General features: G+C 31.8%; 1 protein-coding gene across 1 annotated transcript; it reads right to left on the bottom strand.

Annotated features, from left to right (window-relative positions):
* Positions 1-13,311: 13,311 nt before the first annotated feature.
* LOC139518449 (caspase-3-like) lies at positions 13,312-21,996 on the bottom strand. Its single transcript, XM_071309986.1, has 6 exons — positions 21,804-21,996; positions 19,922-19,964; positions 17,242-17,609; positions 16,273-16,478; positions 14,599-14,776; positions 13,312-14,022 (listed from the first exon to the last, which is right to left on the bottom strand). Exons 1-6 carry the CDS (start codon positions 21,814-21,816, stop codon positions 13,733-13,735), a joined length of 1,098 nt encoding a protein of 365 aa, XP_071166087.1. The 5' UTR covers positions 21,817-21,996; the 3' UTR covers positions 13,312-13,732.
* Between the last annotated feature and the right edge of the window lie 698 nt (positions 21,997-22,694).

Genomic DNA, 22,694 nt, shown 5'->3' on the forward strand with positions numbered 1-22,694 from the left:
TTAATATCTTCCTTGTGAGCAGCAACCCATTTATCAAGGAAATCATGATAGGAAATACAAGCCTGGGAATATGGTAGTAATTGGGAGATTTATACTCCGTATGCCGGCGCTTCTGGAATGTTGCTACATAGAAATGAAAGGTCCCAATTGTGCAGCTGAAATGCCAATATACTCGGCTTTATCTAGGGTTGCAACACGGAACAGGTTGAATAATAGCATGTAGATGGTTTACTTTGCAGTTCAGCTTTTTTTGTCGTAAAGAAATATAGTTTTACTTACCATGTCGTCATATTGAATTTTTACATATACGTCAAAATATGTTTGTCTTTTAGACATGGCATTGTCAGTTTATTTTTTTGATCTATGAGTTTGACTATCCATTTGGTATCTTTCGCCCCTCCTTTACAACTAAACGACAGTAAATTTACAGATCTAACAGTGTCATACGTTTTTCTTGTTTCTCGTTTTTATATAGATTAGACTATTGGTTTTCCCGTTTGAATGGTTTTACACTAGTAATTTTTGGGTCCCTTTAAAGCTTGCTGTTCGGTGTGACCCCATGCTCCATGTCGAAGGCCGTACCTTGACCTATAATCGTTTACTTTTATAAATTGTTACTTGGATGGAGAGATGTCTATTTAGCACTCTTACAACATCTTCCTTTATATATTTATAGTAGATTTCAGACAAAAGTTTTTATAAATTATGGTGTTAGCCATGTATACTAATAGATTATCAGATGCAGAATGTTTGTCGTACATTTATAATTATATTATACATTTATAAACATTTGATGTTAAAGGTAAACTACTTTACGCATTGTCTAGCTTAATTTGTCCTGTAAACACAATAGACCCATTTATTTTAGACACTTAAAGAGGTTTTCAATTCCCACAACGTTTTCTTTTTGAATCTATAAAAGTAAAATAAAATACTGATATGAATCTTTGATGAATCTGTAACCAAACATATAAAATTTGTGTTTGATATATACTTCTGATCTGTCATAATTCAAACCATATAACAATTTTTATTGTTTTATTTTTGTCGACTACTACATGATTCCTAATTTTTGTTGAGAATGGTATCTATTATCAGCTTATTTTTATTCTCAGTTAATGACAAAAAGTTCTTCAGGACTGAAGTGCTCAGACTAATTTGTATATTTTATAAATATGTCGTTTGTCTTAAGCCGACAGCTACGTATTTGGTTAAATCGATCATACGTTTGTCTGCATTGCCTTTATTCCAAAGTCCGTTCGTCGTATTGTTTTTTAAGCATTCATAGAATGTTCGCCAAGTGACTCCAAAGATACCAACGTTAAAAAGACTTAAAAATAAAATAATTGTTTGTCAATCATCGTACAATGTATTCGGATCAAAACATATGCACTTGTATTTGTTAACTTTTAGCATTACTATGTTTGTATCTCTCTTTTTGTTTAGTTAATATGAAGGATAAATTACCTGGCAAAAGTTATTCCTTTGTGTACTTTTTTTCAAATGATAGGAAACATTTGCATTATAAATTTTGAAATGCGTCAAAATATTTACTTGAGAATTATTTGAAAAAGCTCATATTTTTTTTTAATATAAATTTGATGTAATTTGAGGGTTGCCAAGTTTTGCACGAATGAAATTTATTCGTTAACAGAAAGTTTCGAAGTTCTATCATAAAAAAGCAAATTTCATTAAAACAAATCATCCATATTTTCAGGTCAGAACAGAGCTACTAAGCTGGCAATTGCACAGTGGATTGACAGGCTTTGATCAGACGCATCAACCATGCACCAGATATGACAAATAATTTCTTTTTAATGATGATTGTGTCCAAAAATATTATTTAAATGTTATTTCAAATTTGTGAAAATATAATATTAAGTTTATATCGTGATAATTAAATCGTGCTTCAAATGGATGACAGAAACACGGGATGCAAAAGAAATGAAAGCGTTTAAGGAAAAAATAATCCAGATATTAAAATACATTTTGTTCGTCATTTTACAACACTTGACTTTGTCATTTATAAAACAAATAAGCTAGAATAGCACCTATGCGTGTTGAAAAATTGAAAAGTATATGTTAGCAATAGTCCATTAGGTATTTGGAGAGCTTTGCTATAAAACAATTGAGTATAGTGTTAAACAATGGTGTTATCTCGCACTTACATATTCAGGCAAAAGTAATAAATCTGCATGATTTATTACAGAATTTCCCAAATGAATACAATTCATCTTTAGGCAAAATCAGAAGATTTATATTATTGTGATCTTTGGTTCTATTCAAGAAATGCATGACATTGCATGCTACTTAAGGTGTCATACCACCAATTAAAAGTCCCTATCTGTTTAACCAAATTTTACAATTTTCATAGCTTTCTAAATATTGTACCTTAAGTTTAACTTCATAGAAACTAGGTATATTCTTAATCGTACATGTATAATCTTTCTACATGCCAATTTTCAACAGATGTTTAAAATCATATAAAAAAGAAAAAGTCTTCCGAATAGAGGTACCAATAAAAATAACCCCTGGTTTTCTGGAAATCTTAAATTAGTATACTATGGAGTGCATTAATCCTAAATTTTGAATGCAAACTCATAAACAAGTAAATTTTAGCTCAAAATGGTCTTAGTTAAATTCTCTTTCACCAAAAGTTTCATTTCTGACAATATTTTGGTTAGTTTAAGTAAACAATGACATCAAATGCACTATTTTTTTTATCCGAGTAGGCCTACTTTCTCATACGTTCTAAATTTGAGGGAGTAATTGGTGGTGTGACACCTAAAGAGACAAAAAAAAAATGATTAGAAATTTTTTATTTTGCTTTTTAATTAATCCTTAGTCAATTTATAATCAAAAACAGCCTGTCTGAGCACTATGCGACTTATATTAAAAATTTCACAGCTCAATTTAAACTGACTGTAATGTATGACTTTGATAGAAAATACTTGAAAATTTCATTTTGGGCTACAGGAACATAAACTTTCAATATCAAGATCAGTTTTTGCTGATTTTTCCTTGTTTGTTCTACTACTTTAAAGACTTTCCACAATTTTTGCAATGAATTTAGTAAAAAAAATCCAAGGTATTGAAGTGTCAAGGAATATTGACCCCCCTTTTTTTCATCTGGTGTCAGTAAATTTCTACAAATTGATCATGAGTGCAGTCATGGTCATTTAACTGTGTTTATTTACATCAGTTAATAAAATTTAAGATATACAAATTTCATTTGGAATAATAAATGGTACTTTTGTGAATTTCTGCAGTGTTTACATTAGGCTATGCTATCTGCCAAGTACATAGTATGACGCAATGATATAAGGGGTAAAAATCGAATAATTTCTTTAAATCTGCATGACAAAATTTGTTCGGTTGTAGTAAACAACCTATGTTTCAATGTTTAACACCACAAAATAACTTTCTGTGCATTTATAACATAATGTAGGACATTTTTTTATATAAAAGCATATTGTCAGGGTTGGAAAAGCTAAAAATAGCACAAACTCAAGTTTTAGGCTCTAAATTTGCAATATGTGACATTTTGCCCTAAAAAGATTGAAATGTGGCTACTATTATCTCAAACGATCAGTTAAGACAAAAAAAAAAAAAAAAAAAAACATAATTGTTTTCTGATTTTGATGTTTCACCGCATTTTGCTTAAAGGTGTCTTACCACCAATTAAAAGTCCCTATCTGTTCAACCAAATTTTACAATTTTCATAGCTTTCTAAATATTTTACCTTAAGTTTAACTTCATAGAAACTAGGTATATCCTAAATTGTACATGTATCATCTTTCTACATGCCAATTTTCAACAGATGTTTAAAATCATATAAAAAAGAAAAGGTCTTCCGAATAGAGGTACCACTAAAAATAACCCCTGGTTTTCTGCAAATCTTAAATTAGTATACTATGGAGTGCATTATTCCTCAATTTTAAATGCAAACTCATAAACAAGTAAATTTTAGCTCAAAATGGTCTTAGTTAAATTCTCTTTCACCAAAAGTTTCATTTCTGCCAATTTGTTGGTTAGTTTAAGTGAATAATGACATCAAATGCAATATTTTTTATCCGAGAAAGCCTACTTTCACTTACGTTCTAAATTTGAGGGAGTAATTGGTGGTGTGACCCCTAAAGCAAATTGTATATAAAAATGAACAGTATTGTTCAAAAAGAGAGACGGGGAAGATATTCAAACCCATTAGTTGATGCATTTTTGTGTTTTCTTTTTACATATGACGTGGCTCTGTATTTATACATCCCGTCATTGTGTTATTGTTCTATGATTATTTTTGTATTGTTATATATCAGTTTTGCGAATACGCTTTGTATATATGTCCTTTTGTGTTTATTTGAAACATATGACGTGGCTCTGTACTTATACATCCTATAATTGTGAAAATGTGTCAAACTTGGTTTACATATTTTTGTTTGTTTTTATAGTTATCAAAATAATAACACAATGTTGACTGCTGTGCCCCTATTTTTTTTATCCATCATTTTCTACTTAAGAAAATGCCTGTACCTAGTCAGAAATGTGACAGCTGTCCATTCGTTTAATTTGTTTGAGCCTTTGATTTTGCAACTCGATTGGGGACTTTACTTGTTGAAATGTCCTCGAAATTCTGTATTTTTGTTATTTTTCTTTTTCCAAACTGAAAACCCCAGTTCAATAAACAAGAAAGGAAAAAAAGACAAAAAATGCATTCATTACATGGGAAAAATTAGTTTTCTGAGCACTACAAACACTACCGAAAAAACACAAAAATTGTTCAGATCGTACGGTAATAAAAAACTACTCACTCATCTTCGCCGTTTCAACTGGTGGTTATCTGTTTCTCTAATTTTTATGTTATTGTCACATTTCTCGATCAGTGTGAGAAAATGTTTTTTTTTTATCTCTAGAGTAGACGTTGTTCTCGGCAAATGATTGGTCAAAATTCAATAACGTCGCCAAAGTTTCAAACTTTCTTCTGAGGTTTCTTTTGTTACGTCATAAAACAAAGGTGATCATGCCTAATGATGAAACATATAAATTACACAATTTTCTGTAAATCTTTGTAAAGGAAGAACAGTTTTTTCCTAGATATTGTCTAATAACTATTGGAGAAACAGAGTCACCACTGTATCTCGTGTGTAATGATATTTGATATTAAAAAATCTCGTGAAGCTCCGCGTTTTTCTTTTTAATTCTTACAGTCTCGAGAAGAGAAAAATCGTTGCACACTTGATGAAGTGGTGGAATCTATATATATTTTGCGATGAAACCACCATCCCCTACGTTTTGATTATAAAATGCAGACAAATTGAATACAATGGCTATATCATATTAAACCAAATGCCATGAAAACATCATCCGTATGGTCATGCCATTAATAAAACAGTTATCCCAATAGTGCCCCTCAATAATGCTCGAGGTAAAAAATAAAATAGAAATAATATCTCATAAAAAATCAAAATTATTTCCCAAAAATTGTATCGTGCTTCGATTTGGGCTGCAGCAACACGCTTTCGTGTGGGAGAAATAAAAGCGTTCAAGTAAAAAAAGTTGTTTCAAATATTTTATGATATAAAAAACCACAACTTTCGTTTTTTCATTTTACTACGCATAACAATATATGTCATCAGTAACACACGTCCGCTGAGAATAAGCTTTGTGTGTCAAAATTCGAACAATTAGTTTTAAGAAAAGTTCTTAATCATCAAGTATTTGTAGAGCCTCTTGACAACATAGAGAATTTTGTGCAAATATGGTGTTCTATTGACGAATAATATCCAAGCTAAGGTGATAAATCGGCATAGTATGTTACATGTTTTCCCAAAATGCAATAAGTCATCTTAAGGCACAATTTTAACTATAATACCTTTATCCATATATAAGAGTTGAATGATATTGCAACGTAACCATATAGCACTTTGAATTAAACAGAATTATTCAAAAAGAGAGACTTAATATTGTGAAGAGATATTCTAACTCATTGTCGAAGGCATTCATTTACTGACACTTCATAATAATAAAACAAGACAAGACAAACACAACATAGAAATACAAAAGACTGGGCAAAACGAATCATATTACAATTGATTTATATGGTCTCGTATGTTTGATATGTTTATGTTTTGAACGTTGTACCTATCATGCTCAATGTAGATACATACAAGGCAACTATTTCATAATGTATATATTCTACCATATATAGACTATTGTAGTTCAGTTTGGGGAAATTTATTATAAAAAGATTCAGATAGATCAACACCACAACTCTAAGAACGATCTTTTTGTTCTAAGATCAAAGACTAATTTTTATAAAAAAATCTTTTCATTATTCTCAACCAAAGTATGGAACAATTTACCATTCGAAATAAAAAAAATGTCATAATGTAGAATTATTTAAGAAACATACTTATAATCATTTTCTTAAACATAACTATATCAAATATTGCCATTTATTACCATTTGTATATTTGATTGATTGAATTGTGTATATACTAGTAATGTATATTGTAATATATATTGTATTTTAATGTATGAATGTATGAATGTTAACTGTATGCATGTATTTTGTTTGAGGGCCTCAATGAAAATTAGACTAGTTCTAATTGAGTTACCCTCTTTAAATAAAGAATTTATTATTATTGTTATCTGAACAAGCTCATTTCCTGTCGACTTCATAATTATTTCAAACATTTTAAAAGACGTCACTAAACTTTTAGCTTATAATTCTTGCTTTTTCAAAGGCGACCAGGGTCACAGTCACCCCTTATAAAGGTTACAATTCTGGCAAAGCAGAATTTTATAGTTTGGTACCGCCGGTTATACTCCCTTTTTAAAATTTATCCTAGATTCGCATATAAATATCACGGTTCACTTTTTTGTTCTTTGTTCTATGAATATCTGTCATATTATCAATGAAACCACATCTTCTACAATTGTATGTGATGGTCCTACAAAAATGTCGAAAAGACTTAAATTTCATTTTTTCTAGCTTCTCTCATGCGATAGCGGTACTTTTTTGGTAACTACTTATGTGTTGCGTTTAAATATGAATAGTAACACTTTATAGTGACTGAACAGGTAAAACAAATACTTCTCAAGAAACAGAAAAAGAAAACTACTAGGAACAGCACCAAGCTATGTATTGGTATTGTATGAATAAAAACTCAGCATGGACGATATGTTAGTTGTTCTTCATATAACTCATTTTTTAACAAGTCTTTTTCATGCATTTTCTGTTTACATTTTCACAACAATCGTTCAAAAAGGTTAACCTGACTTTGTGAAAGTTTCAAACAATGTCAAGTGTTTCATTCGCCAAAAATCTCGTGCGTTTCTGCGAAAAAAAAATCACGCGCAATTTTGTGAATGAAAGGGGAAAGAAGATCCTTACGCGTTGCATTCGCGAATGTCATGTGCGTACTCACCCAATAACTCTTATATCACGACCAGTCTACTGATACTGACATTATCAGCGAGTACACATCAAAGGGAAAATGTACAAATTACCGATAACCAAAGGGAAAATGTACAAATTACCGATAACATTAATTATAATGCTTAATTTGATTATCTCCAGAGTAGTTATATAGGAAACACTCCACACTATATCCGGTTAGCTCTTATGCATAACGTTGTGCATAGCAGTCCATAGTTTGGTTTCTGAAACGTATAGATATTACCTTGTATTCGGTTCTCTCCTCTAGGGCTTTCTATGGCCATAACTAAACATGAACTGGATGCAAGATTATATCAATAACTGAGGAAATGAGTGGAGCACAAGCAATCGGATTTTTCGATAGATATTTGAATTCATGTTAAAAGTTAAAACATATTTAAATCATCGTTCCACAAGTCTTAAAAAAAATTATTGAGTGGCTGGATCAGTCAAAGAAATTGGTATATATTTACCGACGGACTTTAAAATCGCAATCCCTATTTTGTTAAGTTTTCTCACCAAACCATATGTTATATTTATTTCATAGCTTACCATGTTTCCAGTGTTCGTTTCTGAATAGAAAAATCAATACCTGAATGTCTACAGACAATCTAACACCGCGACATTTTGAAGTCAAACGAATTTCTAGACGCGAAAATTAGAAGCGCATAAGTGATTTTTTAGAGAATTGCTTCTTCGTTAAACATTTTAATCCATTGCCAAGTTTTAATCAGTAAAAGTTGATGATTCTAGTTTTTGTCACCACTTAGAAATTGAAATTGAAATTAATCCAATAGAAATGTACAGACAGAATTAAGTGGACGGTCCTGTGAGAACAATTTCGCGTTATAAAATTACTTTTAAGTCCCTGTTACTTCAGAGCAGGTAGTCATAACTCGTAAGGTAGCAATACACAGTTAGGAGTTTAGTTTCGCATTTCGACCCCTGTGGATTTTTCAAATAGGAAATTTATTGTGTAATAAAATTCAGTTTTAGACAGATGAGTGCTGATTTAGACTTCAAAGATGTTTTATAAGTGCATCAAGATTATTTTTTATATGTTTTATGGGCTGTTTTCTGTTTGACAATCCGTATTTTCATAGCTAGACCGGCCATGGGTCCAGAAATTAATGTACTGTTTACAAACACTCTTTTTCTCTACACGAAGTTTTTGATGCAATTTTACAAAAAAATGAGATGAAAGACATATGATTTTCATTGGATTTGCTGAATGTTATATGTACACAGTTTCAGAAAAGGCATTACTTCAAGCGATTGAAATTCTACTTTTAGCCCAATTTTGGGGAAATATGTGACATCTTTCCCCCCTTTTTGTAATATTTTATAACAAATAAATGCAGATTGTTGCCATGGATACACCAAAAAGAAATTATATTTTACCATTTTATATACTGGATAAAATCTATGGAAGATTCTGATTACATACATATGCCCATATATGACACAAACAGTAAGCTTGATATTGCAAGAAAGCAATGAAAAGGGGATGGTAAAATTCATAAGGGCAAATTTAAGTATTTTTTCCTAACTTTTTATTGCTACCTAAGTGACCACCTATGGACCCGGTCAACCAGTAGTTTACCGTAACGTCATTCTCATCAAATTAGATAACGTCAGTTCCGACACAGTATAAAGGCTACGACGTCAGTTTTTTAGTCGTCGGATGTCATGACAGGCATATTCACATCAGCAATGTTTCTTGTATACTGCAATGACAAATACTCCACTTTAATATTGTTTTAAAAGGTTTTAATGTACACCACAACAGACTTAAACAGACTGAAATGGGTGGAAATGAACACAATCAAAAAGGGGAAAACTTGACTAAAACATTCAGAACGGTATTGGTTAACCTCGGTGTCAATCATTTAGGGATTTTAACAGCTGTCTTTGCGTTTGGTAATTGACATGACTAAAAATGAAGAGAAAAAACCACACAATTTTAGAGCATACCTCCTGATTTAAACGTTAAGCGTGACGTGATCATTTCAACTTTCGGGCGCACTGTATTTATAAAATGGAAAACAAAAACACTAATATTGTTTGTCGTTTCTAAAGTCCGACTGTATAATACCCCCTGGTTTTACTTGAAATGTTGACATGCTTTTTCTTTAACGATAAAAGTGTAAACCACCACATGCAGAATACATGCACAAAGCAACGATGACTAATGCCTAGGTCACACATTCACGGATTTGACGCCGGATTAGCTACGGATACGATCCGGCGTCATTCGTTGCAATTTGTATTAGTCCGTAGATATCCGTATTGTTGCCGTAGCTACATCCTTGACCATTTTTAAACATGTTAAAAAATTTAACCACAGATCAAATGACCGTAGTAACTCCTTACTAAACCGTACTAAGACCGTAGTGATCCGTTTTAGTCCTTATCAAAACCGTATTAATCCGTACTTATTTGTAGGCTAGAATGATTTTTACGGCTAGTTTCGGAGAACTATATAATGGCACGGTTACACCACGTATTGGTAAAGACAAAAGACATAAGGTAGCACTCCACAGTTAGAAAATAAAATTAAAAATGAGCCATAAAATATTTTATCATCTCCTATTCCTGGATTTCTAATACATTAACCTAACTGTTTGTGTTGTACATGTGCATATGTATGTAATCAGTATATTCCATAGATTTGATTTTCAAAAGTTAAAAGAGTGAAAATTAATTCCTTTTATGTGTATCCATGGCAACATTCTACATTTATTTACCATAAAATATTGCAAAAAGGGGAGTGGACATGTCACATATCCCCCCAAAATTTGGGTCAAACTATAATTTCAATGCCTTTGAGTGATACCTTTTTAGAAACTGTTTTCATAAATCTTCCTAATGATCAAATAAAAAATGGGTGTCTTTCGCCTCATTTTTTCGTAAAATCCAATCACAAAGTTCGTGCGATAAAAAGTTGGAAAAAAACATTACAATAATTGCCGGACCAATGTATGGTAGGGACATGCAAATACGGACTGTCATACAGAAAACAGCCTATATTACATACATTGCATAATCTTGATGTTTATATAAACCCAATACAAAGGCTATTTTAATACTCAGCTATCCAAAAATGAATTTTATTGCACACTAGCTCTCATATTTGAAAAATCCACAGGGGCCAAAATGCGAAACTACACACCTAACTGTGGAGTGCTACCTTAAGGTGAAATTTTTCCCCTCCTGCCTCAATTTTTATTATATCTTCTATGTTCTACTAGCTGTTACGATGAAAATGGTACCTTAGTTTTTAAAATTGGTTCAGTAATAAAGATTTTATGAAGGTTAGCAGTTCATGTTGAAACGCGACAAAAAGTGATTTAAAAATAAATGCTGGATCATAGTGAAAAACTTCAAGTCCGTCTTATTTTTGGGGTAAATTTCTAAAACTTTTCCCATTATCTTATTTAAAATCATAAAATTACCTTAAAAGAGGACAAATTGTACAATTTTTAGGTATTTGAAAGCACTTATAGGTCAATTTTGCTGTAAATAGCACACCTAACCTTGGTTTAGAAGCTCTCAAGCAGGGTATAAATTTCTAGCAGTACTGGCATCATTAAATTTAATTAATGCCAAATTATAATATAAAATCCTGCTAGAAATGTTTATTTGACTTATTCGCATTCAAAAATATAAAGCGATACATTCTGAGGATATCATATAAAGCGCAATCTTTGGTTACATTGGTGAAGCTAATGAAGTACAAATTTAAGACCGCAACATGTCTAAGTGTCAAAATGTGTATATTTGGTTGCTAAGGACAGTAAACAATAAAATAAACATAAATTGCATTCCTAGCAGATTTTTTACCTTCAGAACTAAAACAAGAACATAAAAGACTAAAGATTTGTGGTAAGTTTTATCTTAAAAAGTGCATTTCTGTGCTTTCTGATGTGCCATAAGGTAGCACTCCACAGTTAGAAAATAAAATTAAAAATGAGCCACAAAATGTTTTATCATCTCCTATTCCTGGATTTCTAATACATTAACCTAACTGTTTGTGTCGTACATGTGCATATGTATGTAATCAGTATATTCCATAGATTTGATTTTCAAAAGTTAAAAGAGTGAAAATTAATTCCTTTTATGTGTATCCATGGCAACATTCTACATTTATTTACCATAAAATATTGCAAAAAGGGGGGTGGACATGTCACATATCCCCCCCAAAATTTGGGTCAAACTATAATTTCAATGCCTTTGAGTGATACCTTTTTAGAAACTGTTTTTATAAATCTTCCTAATGATCAAATAAAAAATGGGTGTCTTTCGCCTCATTTTTTTCGTAAAATCCAATCACAAAGTTCGAGCGATAAAAAGTTGGAAAAAAACATTACAATATTGCCGGACCAATGTATGGTAGGGACATGCAAATACGGACTGTCATACAGAAACAGCCTATATTACATACATTGCATAATCTTGATGTTCATATAAACCCAATACAAAGGCTATTTTAATACTCAGCTATCCAAAAATGAATTTTATTGCACACTAGCTCTCATATTTGAAAAATCCACAGGGGCCAAAATGCGAAACTACACACCTAACTGTGGAGTGCTACCTAATATGATTTTTTACGAATGTGTCACGGAACGGCCAATTTCATTACGTTCCAATACGGATAGGTAGATATCAGCCAGGGTTCTGAAAGTCTATTACGTTTTTCTACGTTACTACACGAGAAAATACGGAATACTGTGGATTCTTTTACTTTCGTTGGTACCAATTTACGTTGATTGCAAAAACCTTGCATTTTCGTGGATATTTGATTTCGTGGTTCTGCCAAAGTCTGGATACAAATTTTAAATTAATTTGTTTTTCGTTTAACATTTAAATTCGTGATTCACCTATACCCACAAAACCCACGTTTATTATTACGAAGACAAACTGACATAAGGCCTCAGTATAAATACTCCTACTTATTCTGTGTCTTGATGTTGAGGTAAACATAATGATTATCTATCATGAATAATCAACTCTGCTTGCAATTTATTGGCTGGAATTGGATATTGATAGGGCACAAGATGACAGGGTAGGGTCGCGAGAGACTTGATGACAGGCGTAGAGGTGACAGGAGGCAGAGAAGATGGTGGACTAGGGATTGATTTCCCTATCCATGGCTAGTATGAGTCCCTCATGACTGAATTGTGCGCGGAAAATTCAACAGTTTAAGTTTAAAGTACATTTAAAAACTTTGAGAGTATAGTCCCAAATATGTTTCAAGAACTGCTACATGTCGTTGGTACGAGGATTACGAATAACATCGCATAGTACAGACAGACAGGTGAATAATTTTTTTAGCAACAACGAAAAATAATCTACGATTAACTGCCATATAGAAATGATGAATACCAAGTTAATAATAAAAATGTGACGGTTCGTACTATTCCGTTTCAGACCGTTCTCATTCGTACTAACCCTTCCTTATACCGTAGCAAACCATTGTTTATCCGCAGGACATACTTCACGACACGTGTCGTTGCGTTCTAAACGGTGTCAATCCGTTTTATACCGTGTCTTACCGTAAGAACCCGTATCACTAATGTCGCCAAATGAACCCACCCCTTCATTATCCGTGGTGGCAACGTTAACACTCGTAGTCATACCGTTGTGCATCCGTATCGGATCCGTATCAGACTTCGGAAACAGCATTTCCGGGATCATCCGTGAGATTAAATCCGTAGTGGATCCGGCGGGTTGATCCGTTAGTGTGTGACTAGGGCATAAAGGTTGCAGGAATACGGATTAAACGGAGATGAAATATTCACTTGCGAGAACGATGTCTTGTAATGCAAATTTTGATAAAAGTGAACTAATTTGACTGCTAATAGAAATCTTTTATTTCTGTACACTAAGTATAACTTATGTTAATGTCTACAACAACAAACATATCTGGTTTTGGTCAAATTTGTAGCTAATCCCGCTATAAGCTTTTCCCGTTGGTCAACTTCTGAATGAAGATACCAAACCAGGACTTAATGTGGTATTTGAGCTATCACTCATAAATTCTTATCATTCCAAAATGTAAGATCTCGTGCAAAACGATGTGGTTTATATGGCGTAGATGATCGTAAAGTATGTAAGGTGACAAAACTATATTTTTGATTGTCTATAATTGGTTTTGAAGAATATAAAACAAAGCGCCAAACTAATAAATCATAAGAAAAACATATCAAACAATAGTTTCAATTAAAAAAAATGCCTACACCTAACAGCTAGTTTTTTACGTGTTATATGTTTGACAAAATTGATTAAAAGCAATCAAACATAGGTTGGCTTCTTAGATGTTTGTCGCATAACACAACCAAATTTCTTTGGTTTCAGATATAAGTCTTTGGTTAGCATATGATATATAACAGCTGCTGATTTTGTCTCATGAAATAACCTTTCAGATGAACAATTTACTTTCAAATCCTGAGCCATTTTCCCACAGACCTTTGTTAAAATCTGGAGAAAATGTTCCTTATAGTTGCTGTCTAGAAGTGTCTTAAATACACAAGATAGACAGTGTATGAGCCATCCTCCCCTCTGATCTGTCATACCCGATTTGCCTGTAAACAAATGAAATATAGAAGTATAAAAAGTTTTCATGTCAATAAGAATGCTGACAAATATTTATATGTATTTATATATAATATGGGACGAATTCAATATAAATAAACAAAAATGTAAAATTACAAAAATACTAAACTACGAAGAAAATTTAAAACAGAAAGTTTCTAATTAAATGGCCAAATTAAAAGCCAAAACAATTCAAACGAATGGATAACAACTGTCATATTCCTAACTTGGTACAGTCATTTTCTTATGTAAAAAAATGGTGGATTGAATCTGGTTTTATTGCTTGTTAAACTTAGCTCTTACTTATTCACATTTAAACGTATATTCATAATTTTCATTAACTATTTGGCTTTATTTGAAAAGATTTTTACTGAAACGAGATGTGGCAAATGTTTTTTTTTCGAAAAGGATACACAAATCTTGCTTAAACCTTGTATAATTTCATACTTAGAGGCTGTTGACATCGTTAAACAAACAATTAACAGAATTAATGTCTTCATTATTTTGAAATTCATACCAGAGATGGTAGATATAGAATATTTGAAAAATACTTCTTTCGTACATACCAGGAGAACAGGTAAACATAACTAAAAAATCCTCGCTGCATGGTATTTGGAAAACAGATTCTTGATCCATAGATGACTTCTCATCGTAGTGACACGAGATCTTTGCATGTTTACTTGGAATATCAAATCCATAGTCGTAATGGGAAGTTTCGGGAGAATCTTTTAAACATCGACATGCCTATTAAAAAATTAAACGTAAGAAATATAAGAAGACATAATTCATTGTCTCATGAAAAGAAAAAAAACCTGTCCTTAAATTTGTTTTGGAGGAAAAGGAATCATGCCTTTCAGAAGATTTAAATCATATATTTCTAAACATTATTCTTTTATGTTATGTACATTACTTTGATTAAGATTACTGTATCTTTATGCGCTTCTAAATAAGATCAAAATTAAAACGTTGATTAAATGGACAGCTTTCAAACAACCCGCTGGACACCTAAAATGCTTATTCCATTGCTGTTTTATGAATTTTTATATGTTTATACTTCTGATTATGAACTCTAACAATAATGTGATCACAATCTTTACAAGAGGTAGATATAAAAAAAAGTATGCAAATATGTCCTTTTTATCCTTACGTCATGGAATTCCTTTGGTATTACAATAGAGCATGGAAACGGGAATATTTAGAAATGATCACAACACGATTAAAGAGCAGAAAATAGCCTTATGACGCCAACGAATCTTCAAAATATCCTGCTCCGGTGGGCTTCAACTTCCCTCTTAACCCTTATTCATACTAGCCCAGAAAAATAGACGACTCACTAAACTCTAAACCATACTGATGAAAAAAAAACAAATTACAAAGAATACAAAACTAACAAAACACGTATAGTGTAAATGTTAAAGTATTTATAGAATTAAGTTGAGTTCTAAATTTAACAAACCTTTCCAATGTCAATTTTCCCTTTTTAAGGAGGTCTATCAAGAAATGATTTTTTTGTTCAAATTTCAAAATTTAACCACGGTTGAACTGATACTCAAATTGTGACGATACCCGTGAAATAGTAAACCAATAGTTCCAAGAGTTGAATTATCCCTTCGAAAACATTACTGATATCATCACGAGTTTAAGATCGGTTTCATGTTGCCCATTTAGTTTTCTATGGTAGTGTTTATTTTTTTTGTCTTTTTATGGTTTTCAGTTTTTGCCATGATATTGTCAAGTTGTTTTTGATAAGTGATATTGCATTTAATATCCTTTTGGTGTCTTGTGTCCTTCTTTTGGTTGTTCATTATAGAATATCTTGTTTCACAGATCTATATGATGAAACATTAATTATATTTGTCGATACCACTATCCCGCCTCTAAGAGCCCCTAAAATCCCCTTTTGAATTTGGAAGAATTGTTTTGCTCAATCTTTCTACATTGAATTTGTATTCTGTTGTTAGGCTTATAGTAATTTATTTTGCCATGGCGTTGTCAGTTTGTCTTTGAAATTTCTATGAGTTTGAATGTCGTATTTCATACCTTACGGCTTTGAGCGTTCGGGATGAAGGTAAGAAAAGGGTCACGGAAGCATGACATTTATAATGTATTGTGCTATGTTTTAACAGTACTGAGTCGATACTTCTGCTTAAAAATTATTGCTTAAACTCTCTAAGACAAAGTTGGTCTTAGATGAAATTGGCTATTTATGTTTGATATCCTATATATTAGAAATGGATTACCTGAATGAAAAACATTTTAGGCTTCCCTTTCAAATTTTCACATTTGTCGTCAGCAAAATTGTTTAGTATATCTTTTGTTAACACTGTGCTGTCCTTAGTACAAATTTCGTGCTGTCTCCCGTTGCTTTCGGTGTTTTTTTCGAAGCCATGTGAGCTGATTATACACGCCATACAGTCATGCTCGATGCCTATTTCATTTCTGATATCTATCAAATGAAAGAAGTAGATACTGGTTACAAGGATATATCACTTTGGCTCTTCAACTTTGTACTTTATTTGGCTTTTTTAATTTTATTTGGATTCGAGCGTCACCGATGAGTCTTTTGTAGACGAAACGCACGTCTGGCGTATATACAGAATTTAGTCCTGGTATCTATGATGAGTTTATTTACAACCACTGGGTCGATGCCACTGCTGGTGGAGATTTATTTACCCGAGGGTATCACAAGCCTAGTAGTCAGCACAATTTGTGCTGATATGAATTATCATTGATATTGTTATAAATTAAGTGTTTACCAAATTTTGAATTTTTTGAAATAATAAGGATTTTCTACCTCAGGTATAGATTACCTGAGCTGTATATGGCAACACTTTTAGGAATTTTGGATCACAATGCTCTTCAACTTTGTACTTTATTTGGCTTTGTTTTTGTTTTTTTGTTTTTTTTGGATTCGAGCGTCACTGATGAGTCTTTTGTAGACGAAACGCGCGTCTGGCGTATATACAGAAATTAGTAAGTAAATAAGTAAATAAACCTTATTTGCATAGATTTTTTTTATGTACATGCATTTATACGACAGGTGCAAAGTGTACTGTGTTACACTTAAACTTTAAAGGCAAATTAAGTTTTGCAAGAAAACAAAAAACTGACATCAAATTGATTTCGGATCCAGATGTAAAAGTTCTAGCATTAATAATTGACTTAAGATAGGAGAAGCTAGTGTCTACGCCTTTGATTAAACATCATACCTGCAAGGTTTTGGAGCAGTTCCTTTTTAGACTTATTTTCTAAAAGTTTTATCTCAAATCCTAATTGCTGAAACAGTGTTATCATATTGTCACGGTCTTTAACAGCATATTGGCGCTCTTTTTCAGATTGAAACTCAGAATTAATTATGAAAATTGCATAACCCATCTTGCTCCCGGTGAATTGATAGAAACTACTGTTTTCTAAGGCTGATGATGACTGAGTGGCATTAGTATGAAAGGTATGTTCTACTTTTCTTGATGACAATCCGTAAAAACTGTTTGTTCCTCCTGACGATGTTGATGTCATCGGAGAATCCTTTTTCGTCTCAGAGATGCTCTCTGGTTCTACTATACATGCACCTTTCATTCTACAATTGAATTGTCGTAAGTATCACACTAAAAACAATATCGAGTAAATATCAAAACAATTGGTTACAATTTTATTGATAATTTTTATTTTATGTGCAGTGGAAATATATGAGAAAACTCACAGGAAGATCAATTTACCTAGAAAAAAAAGTCCTGGAGTATGTTATGTTTCTAGAAAATGAAAAATGCGAACTAGATGTTTTTGGGGAATCTGAAGATAAAATAATAGATACAGTCAAATGGTTCACTCGTTTTTGTTACCTCAGAAATAAGTAAAATCACAAAAATACTGAACTCAAAGGAAAATCCAGTCGGAAAGTCCATAATCACATGGCAAAATCAAACGACCAAACACATCAAAAAAGAATGGACAAGAACTGACATATTCCAGAAGTCACATCTCGTTCCATTAAACCTCAGATATAGATTAAAATTAACAAGTGCATGACATACAAGTTATGCATATTTACATATACAAATAAAGTTTTATCAGAAGTCCATAGCATGCTGTGCTATATGTTAAGGCGATCACACAGCCCGTAGTCTAATCCGAATCATGTCGTGTTTTATCGCTGTTCTATGATGGTTACATTTACTCCAAAATTCGAAAGTATGAAAAATCGATAACTCAGATTGCATTCATTAGTCGAGTGATCTATAATATCGGCGTTTTTCTCAGTGTGCCAGTGTTATTCACTATATGTTACCACCGTGGGATCAAAGGTAGGTAGGTTTATCACTAGTTCCCCGACAATTTAAATCAATTATCAATAATACGAGCACACAATTATGTGCTCAGTGCGATTCGTTTATAATAGCCAGATAATATGTAGACAACTTATATGAAGATGGAACATAGAGACAAACTCTCACAGGGAAATCGATCATGGATAAGTATCTAATAGTAGTTATTATCCTTGATTGGCAGATTTCATCTAGGCCGTTTTTTGGGGAAACTTTAGCTTTTATGTTGCAATATGGTATTTGTTTTTGAAGCTGTAGGGTGTCCTGCACTTTTTTTTTATGGATTCTTTTCTCATGGACAATCATACAACTTCTCATTTCCCTTCAACTATATTGTCCTTAAACGATGTTTACCCTCCTTTGTGTGTTTTGCTATTGTTGTGAACATTTTAATTGATAGAGAGACTCTTTAGAGATAATCAATGATTTGTTAAGGAAAACCTGCACATAATTTAAATCATCGAAATCGTAAGTCGATTCCCTTAACTAACTGTTTTTTGCGAAATCAATAGTAGAAAGACATGAGGGAATCTGAAACTACTAGACATATCTAAGTCATAAGTCCGAAACCGAAAAGCAACTCCCGGCAAAAGTTATATCTCATGCAAGATAATTTTAATCTATTGTTATTCTTTTTTTATGCTATCTTGAACAAAATAAGTAGATCAATTGAATAAAGCAGATATCACATGAAAAAAAACCAAAAATACCACTAAATCAAAAGACATGTTTAATCAATATAAGAATTTAATGCCCTCAACTACCAATTTTAAAGTGATTTGCACACGGGTGTGTTCTAGTTTATTGATAACCAAAGCTCGTGAATGCTTATACTGTACGGAATTCATTAAAAGAGTTGCATTCAGTACAAAACTGCTCCACCAGAGTTATTAGGAAGAACGAAAAAAATTACACGATATAAGTTTGACATTCTCTATCGCAGTTGGCTGAACGATACGATACTCGCAAGTGACAAGTTTTCGCAGTCTTAGATCTTATATACCAATACAGTTGTTTGATCTGTAATTAAACTTATGTCCTCCTCCTGATTGTGACAATTGGTAGAGTGCAGATTCGCATACAAGGCGATGCAAGCATGGAAAGATACATATATTCTTTCGACCCACCTGGTCTCGCTGTTTTTGCATGGAAATCCCTCATCTTTTATGTCTTATCTAGATTTTTCTAGATCGATTTACTCATAACAATGCACATGCTAATAAGTTGGAAAAAACGAATCCGTGGATTCATTTATTTTCGTGGGTACCAATTTTCGTTGATTAGGCAAAATATGCATTTTATTGGATATTTAATTTCGTTGTTTTTCTGCATACAAGCCTAAGGACAATTTGTTATTCGTTGGACATTTATTTTCGTGGTTCACCTGTACCCATCAAATCCACGAAATTTGATAAACAACGAATAATAATAAATCCACAGTTTATAAGATTGTAAATCAAACAGTATTCACGAATGTTGATTAATGTAAGTAATGCACAAATGTAAATTAAACAATGTTGCAACATATATGTTATAAATAGTAATATTCTTCAAAACTGTCAATTACCTTTCAATCAGATTCTTTATACTGGAATCATCGAAGTGGCTTTCTATAAAGAAAGATGATGTATATGATATACATGTGCAAAAAAAGAAAAGCGTACTTAACGTTTATCTTACGGTCTGTGTTTTACATATTAAGAGGAAAGTGCGGTGGTCTATGGTTGCTTTCATCCCTGGCAAATTTCATTATCATCCATACCACAATTTCTGATTTTTATACTGTATTTCCTTATTCATACTATCTCTATATTTTAGAGAGTTCAATTGTGCGATGTTACGTTCTGACTGTGTACCAAGTATAAAATGAACGGTATACTTAAGTATTATATCTCTTGGTTGCCCCATGCATGGTCTGTGAAATATTCAAAATTAGATACTCATGTTTTGTTTCCACGTAAGTCGATATGTTATAGATATAAGACAGTCCATCATTGACATTATGTGTAACATATACACTCAATAAATTTGATATCATAACTTTCCATATCAGCATAAACAAATTAACATTTTGTCAGAAAATGTAAGTAGCCACATGAAAGTGCTTGTTCCATGGTTAAGCATGATGTTTCCAATAAAGAAATATAAACTGAAAAACTCCATAAAAATTAACACTGTGTTCCACATAAGTGAAATAAAAGCATAGCTTTAATTTAAATCGAAGTCATAGCATTGATAGTTTTGTTACATCTATTTATATATCTTTACTTCATATACATGTATATAGTGCGCACATTTGCAGACGTGGCGATAAAGGGTCTTAATTCCACCGCCAGCTTGGTGTACGGCTTTAGGAAAAAATATGTATGATCAAAGTAAGTTATAAATGTTATTTTGTTCCTATACATATTTATGAAAGATGATAGGAATACATAAATGAAACAGCCATATGACAGGAAGAAAATAAACCAATAATTTTATAATAAACTATAATAATAGTGGAGTTGTCGCGGTTAATACATGTAATAATTACTAAATTAGCAGTTACTTTTCTGTTAAGAAAAAAATAAGGATTTGTCAATTAGTTCAGACATTTTATCTTTCGCTTAGCTCATTACTGGCCATGAGAATAGTGGTTATAAGAATGAACTATAATTTTCATTTAAGAAAAAAGATAAATGTGTATGATTTCAATCCAAAATAGGTCAAACACTATATTTGATTATCAAAAAAACGTACAATTAATAACAAGAAATTTACCTTTTATCAAAAAGAGAAATTAACGAGCTCTTTGGGTTGTATGCTCAATATTGCTAACACTAAGCCAAATATGAGTCTTGATGTCAAATTCAAAAGTTTATCGTGTTTCAAACTTATAAAAAGCGAACACCTATTTTATAACAAATATGTTTATAGAAGTAAAAGAGCCAAAACTGTTATATATCAATATTTTAAGAAGATTCAAATGAAACATATGTTCAAGGAAGACAAACGGACGAGGATTTAAGAAAGTAACTAACACTGCATGACCTTTAACAACGACCGAACTGATTATTTACATTTAGCAATAAAAATAATAACTGTATATTATGTCATATTTATCATTGAGATATTTTTAAAATGTATTGACACGACGAGTCTGGCTTGGAATAAGGAATAGCTTTGTTATTTTGTGCACATAAAATCGCGTCTTTGTGAGTTTTACGATTCCATGAATGTTTGTATTTACCTATAGCTTTTATGATCTTTTATGATTTGATAGGATTTATAAGATTAAAACTACCGACAACACCAATTATTTCATCATAGTTTTCAACAAAAATTAAAGTTGTCACCAAAGAATGACGACGTTTTGTACTTTCCCGAGTTAGCTTACTTTTATAATTGTTTGTTAGTCAAACTAATTGATCTAACTACAAATATGTCCTGGTTAGAACAATCACACTTACCTGGTTGCATCATTTTTCTTCCTTATCATCTATTGTAATGTTATATTTCGCTTTAACCACTTGATATACTAAATTTTCGTTGTCAAATAATCTAAAATCAAAATTTAATAAATGTTTCTGTATGTTAAACACAAATTATCATAAGTCAGTAACAATAACTTTATCGAATACCTTATCAGATAAATTTGGCAGACCTATACTTGTTCTAGATCTATAATTCTAAATTCCACGAAAAGACTTAAGTTATTTTAATAAAAAAATTGATGAACACGTGCCATCTAACCCGTTTGTCGTCTAGATGTAGCTATATATTTTATACCCACAGGTTAATTTTGGCTTTCTTTTGTTTTTGAGTGTATGGCATGATTTAAATTCGTGGTAAAGTCAGTGACATGCAACGGTATATCAATTATTTCAGAAATCTATTGTAAACTTTAACAGTTTGTGAATTGGTTTATAATTTAAATCTCCGCAATGTTAAAGAATAAAGCAATCTATAATGTGTTCGTTGTTATATCAATATTAATGGGGCTCGAAGGTACAAAATATTCAGGAAAAAATGAAACATTATTTTTTTCCTTACAAATTTATTTATTACACTATAAGTTAATACTTTATGATTTTGTACAAAACTCGACCGAAAAAAATAATTAGTTTGGGCCCCAGCTGACTTTTAAAATGTGTATATCATTGAAAAAACTGCAAACTATCTCCCATTGGTGAAAAAATGCCATTTTTGTTTGCATTAGAATTGAAATAACTTTTTAAACTCGTAATTTTTATTATTTGATAAAAAAAACATGCTCTTTTGTAAAATTTAAAGGATTTATGTAATTTCGTTCTTTTTTCATTTCGATATTACTGCTTTTTCTTCTATAAGTTCAACAGAAA

The sequence above is a fragment of the Mytilus edulis genome, chromosome 4 (assembly GCF_963676685.1).
Source record: "Mytilus edulis chromosome 4, xbMytEdul2.2, whole genome shotgun sequence".
Lineage (NCBI taxonomy): Eukaryota > Metazoa > Mollusca > Bivalvia > Mytilida > Mytilidae > Mytilus > Mytilus edulis.

Excerpts from the sequence above, each read along its gene's own strand:
- LOC139518449 (XM_071309986.1), bottom strand. Across the intron at positions 16,479-17,241 it reads ACTGCTCCAAAACCTTGCAG|ATATCAGAAATGAAATAGGC; the intron begins GTATGATGTTTA and ends TTCATTTGATAG. Across the intron at positions 14,023-14,598 it reads TATGTTTACCTGTTCTCCTG|GCAAATCGGGTATGACAGAT; the intron begins GTATGTACGAAA and ends ATTTGTTTACAG.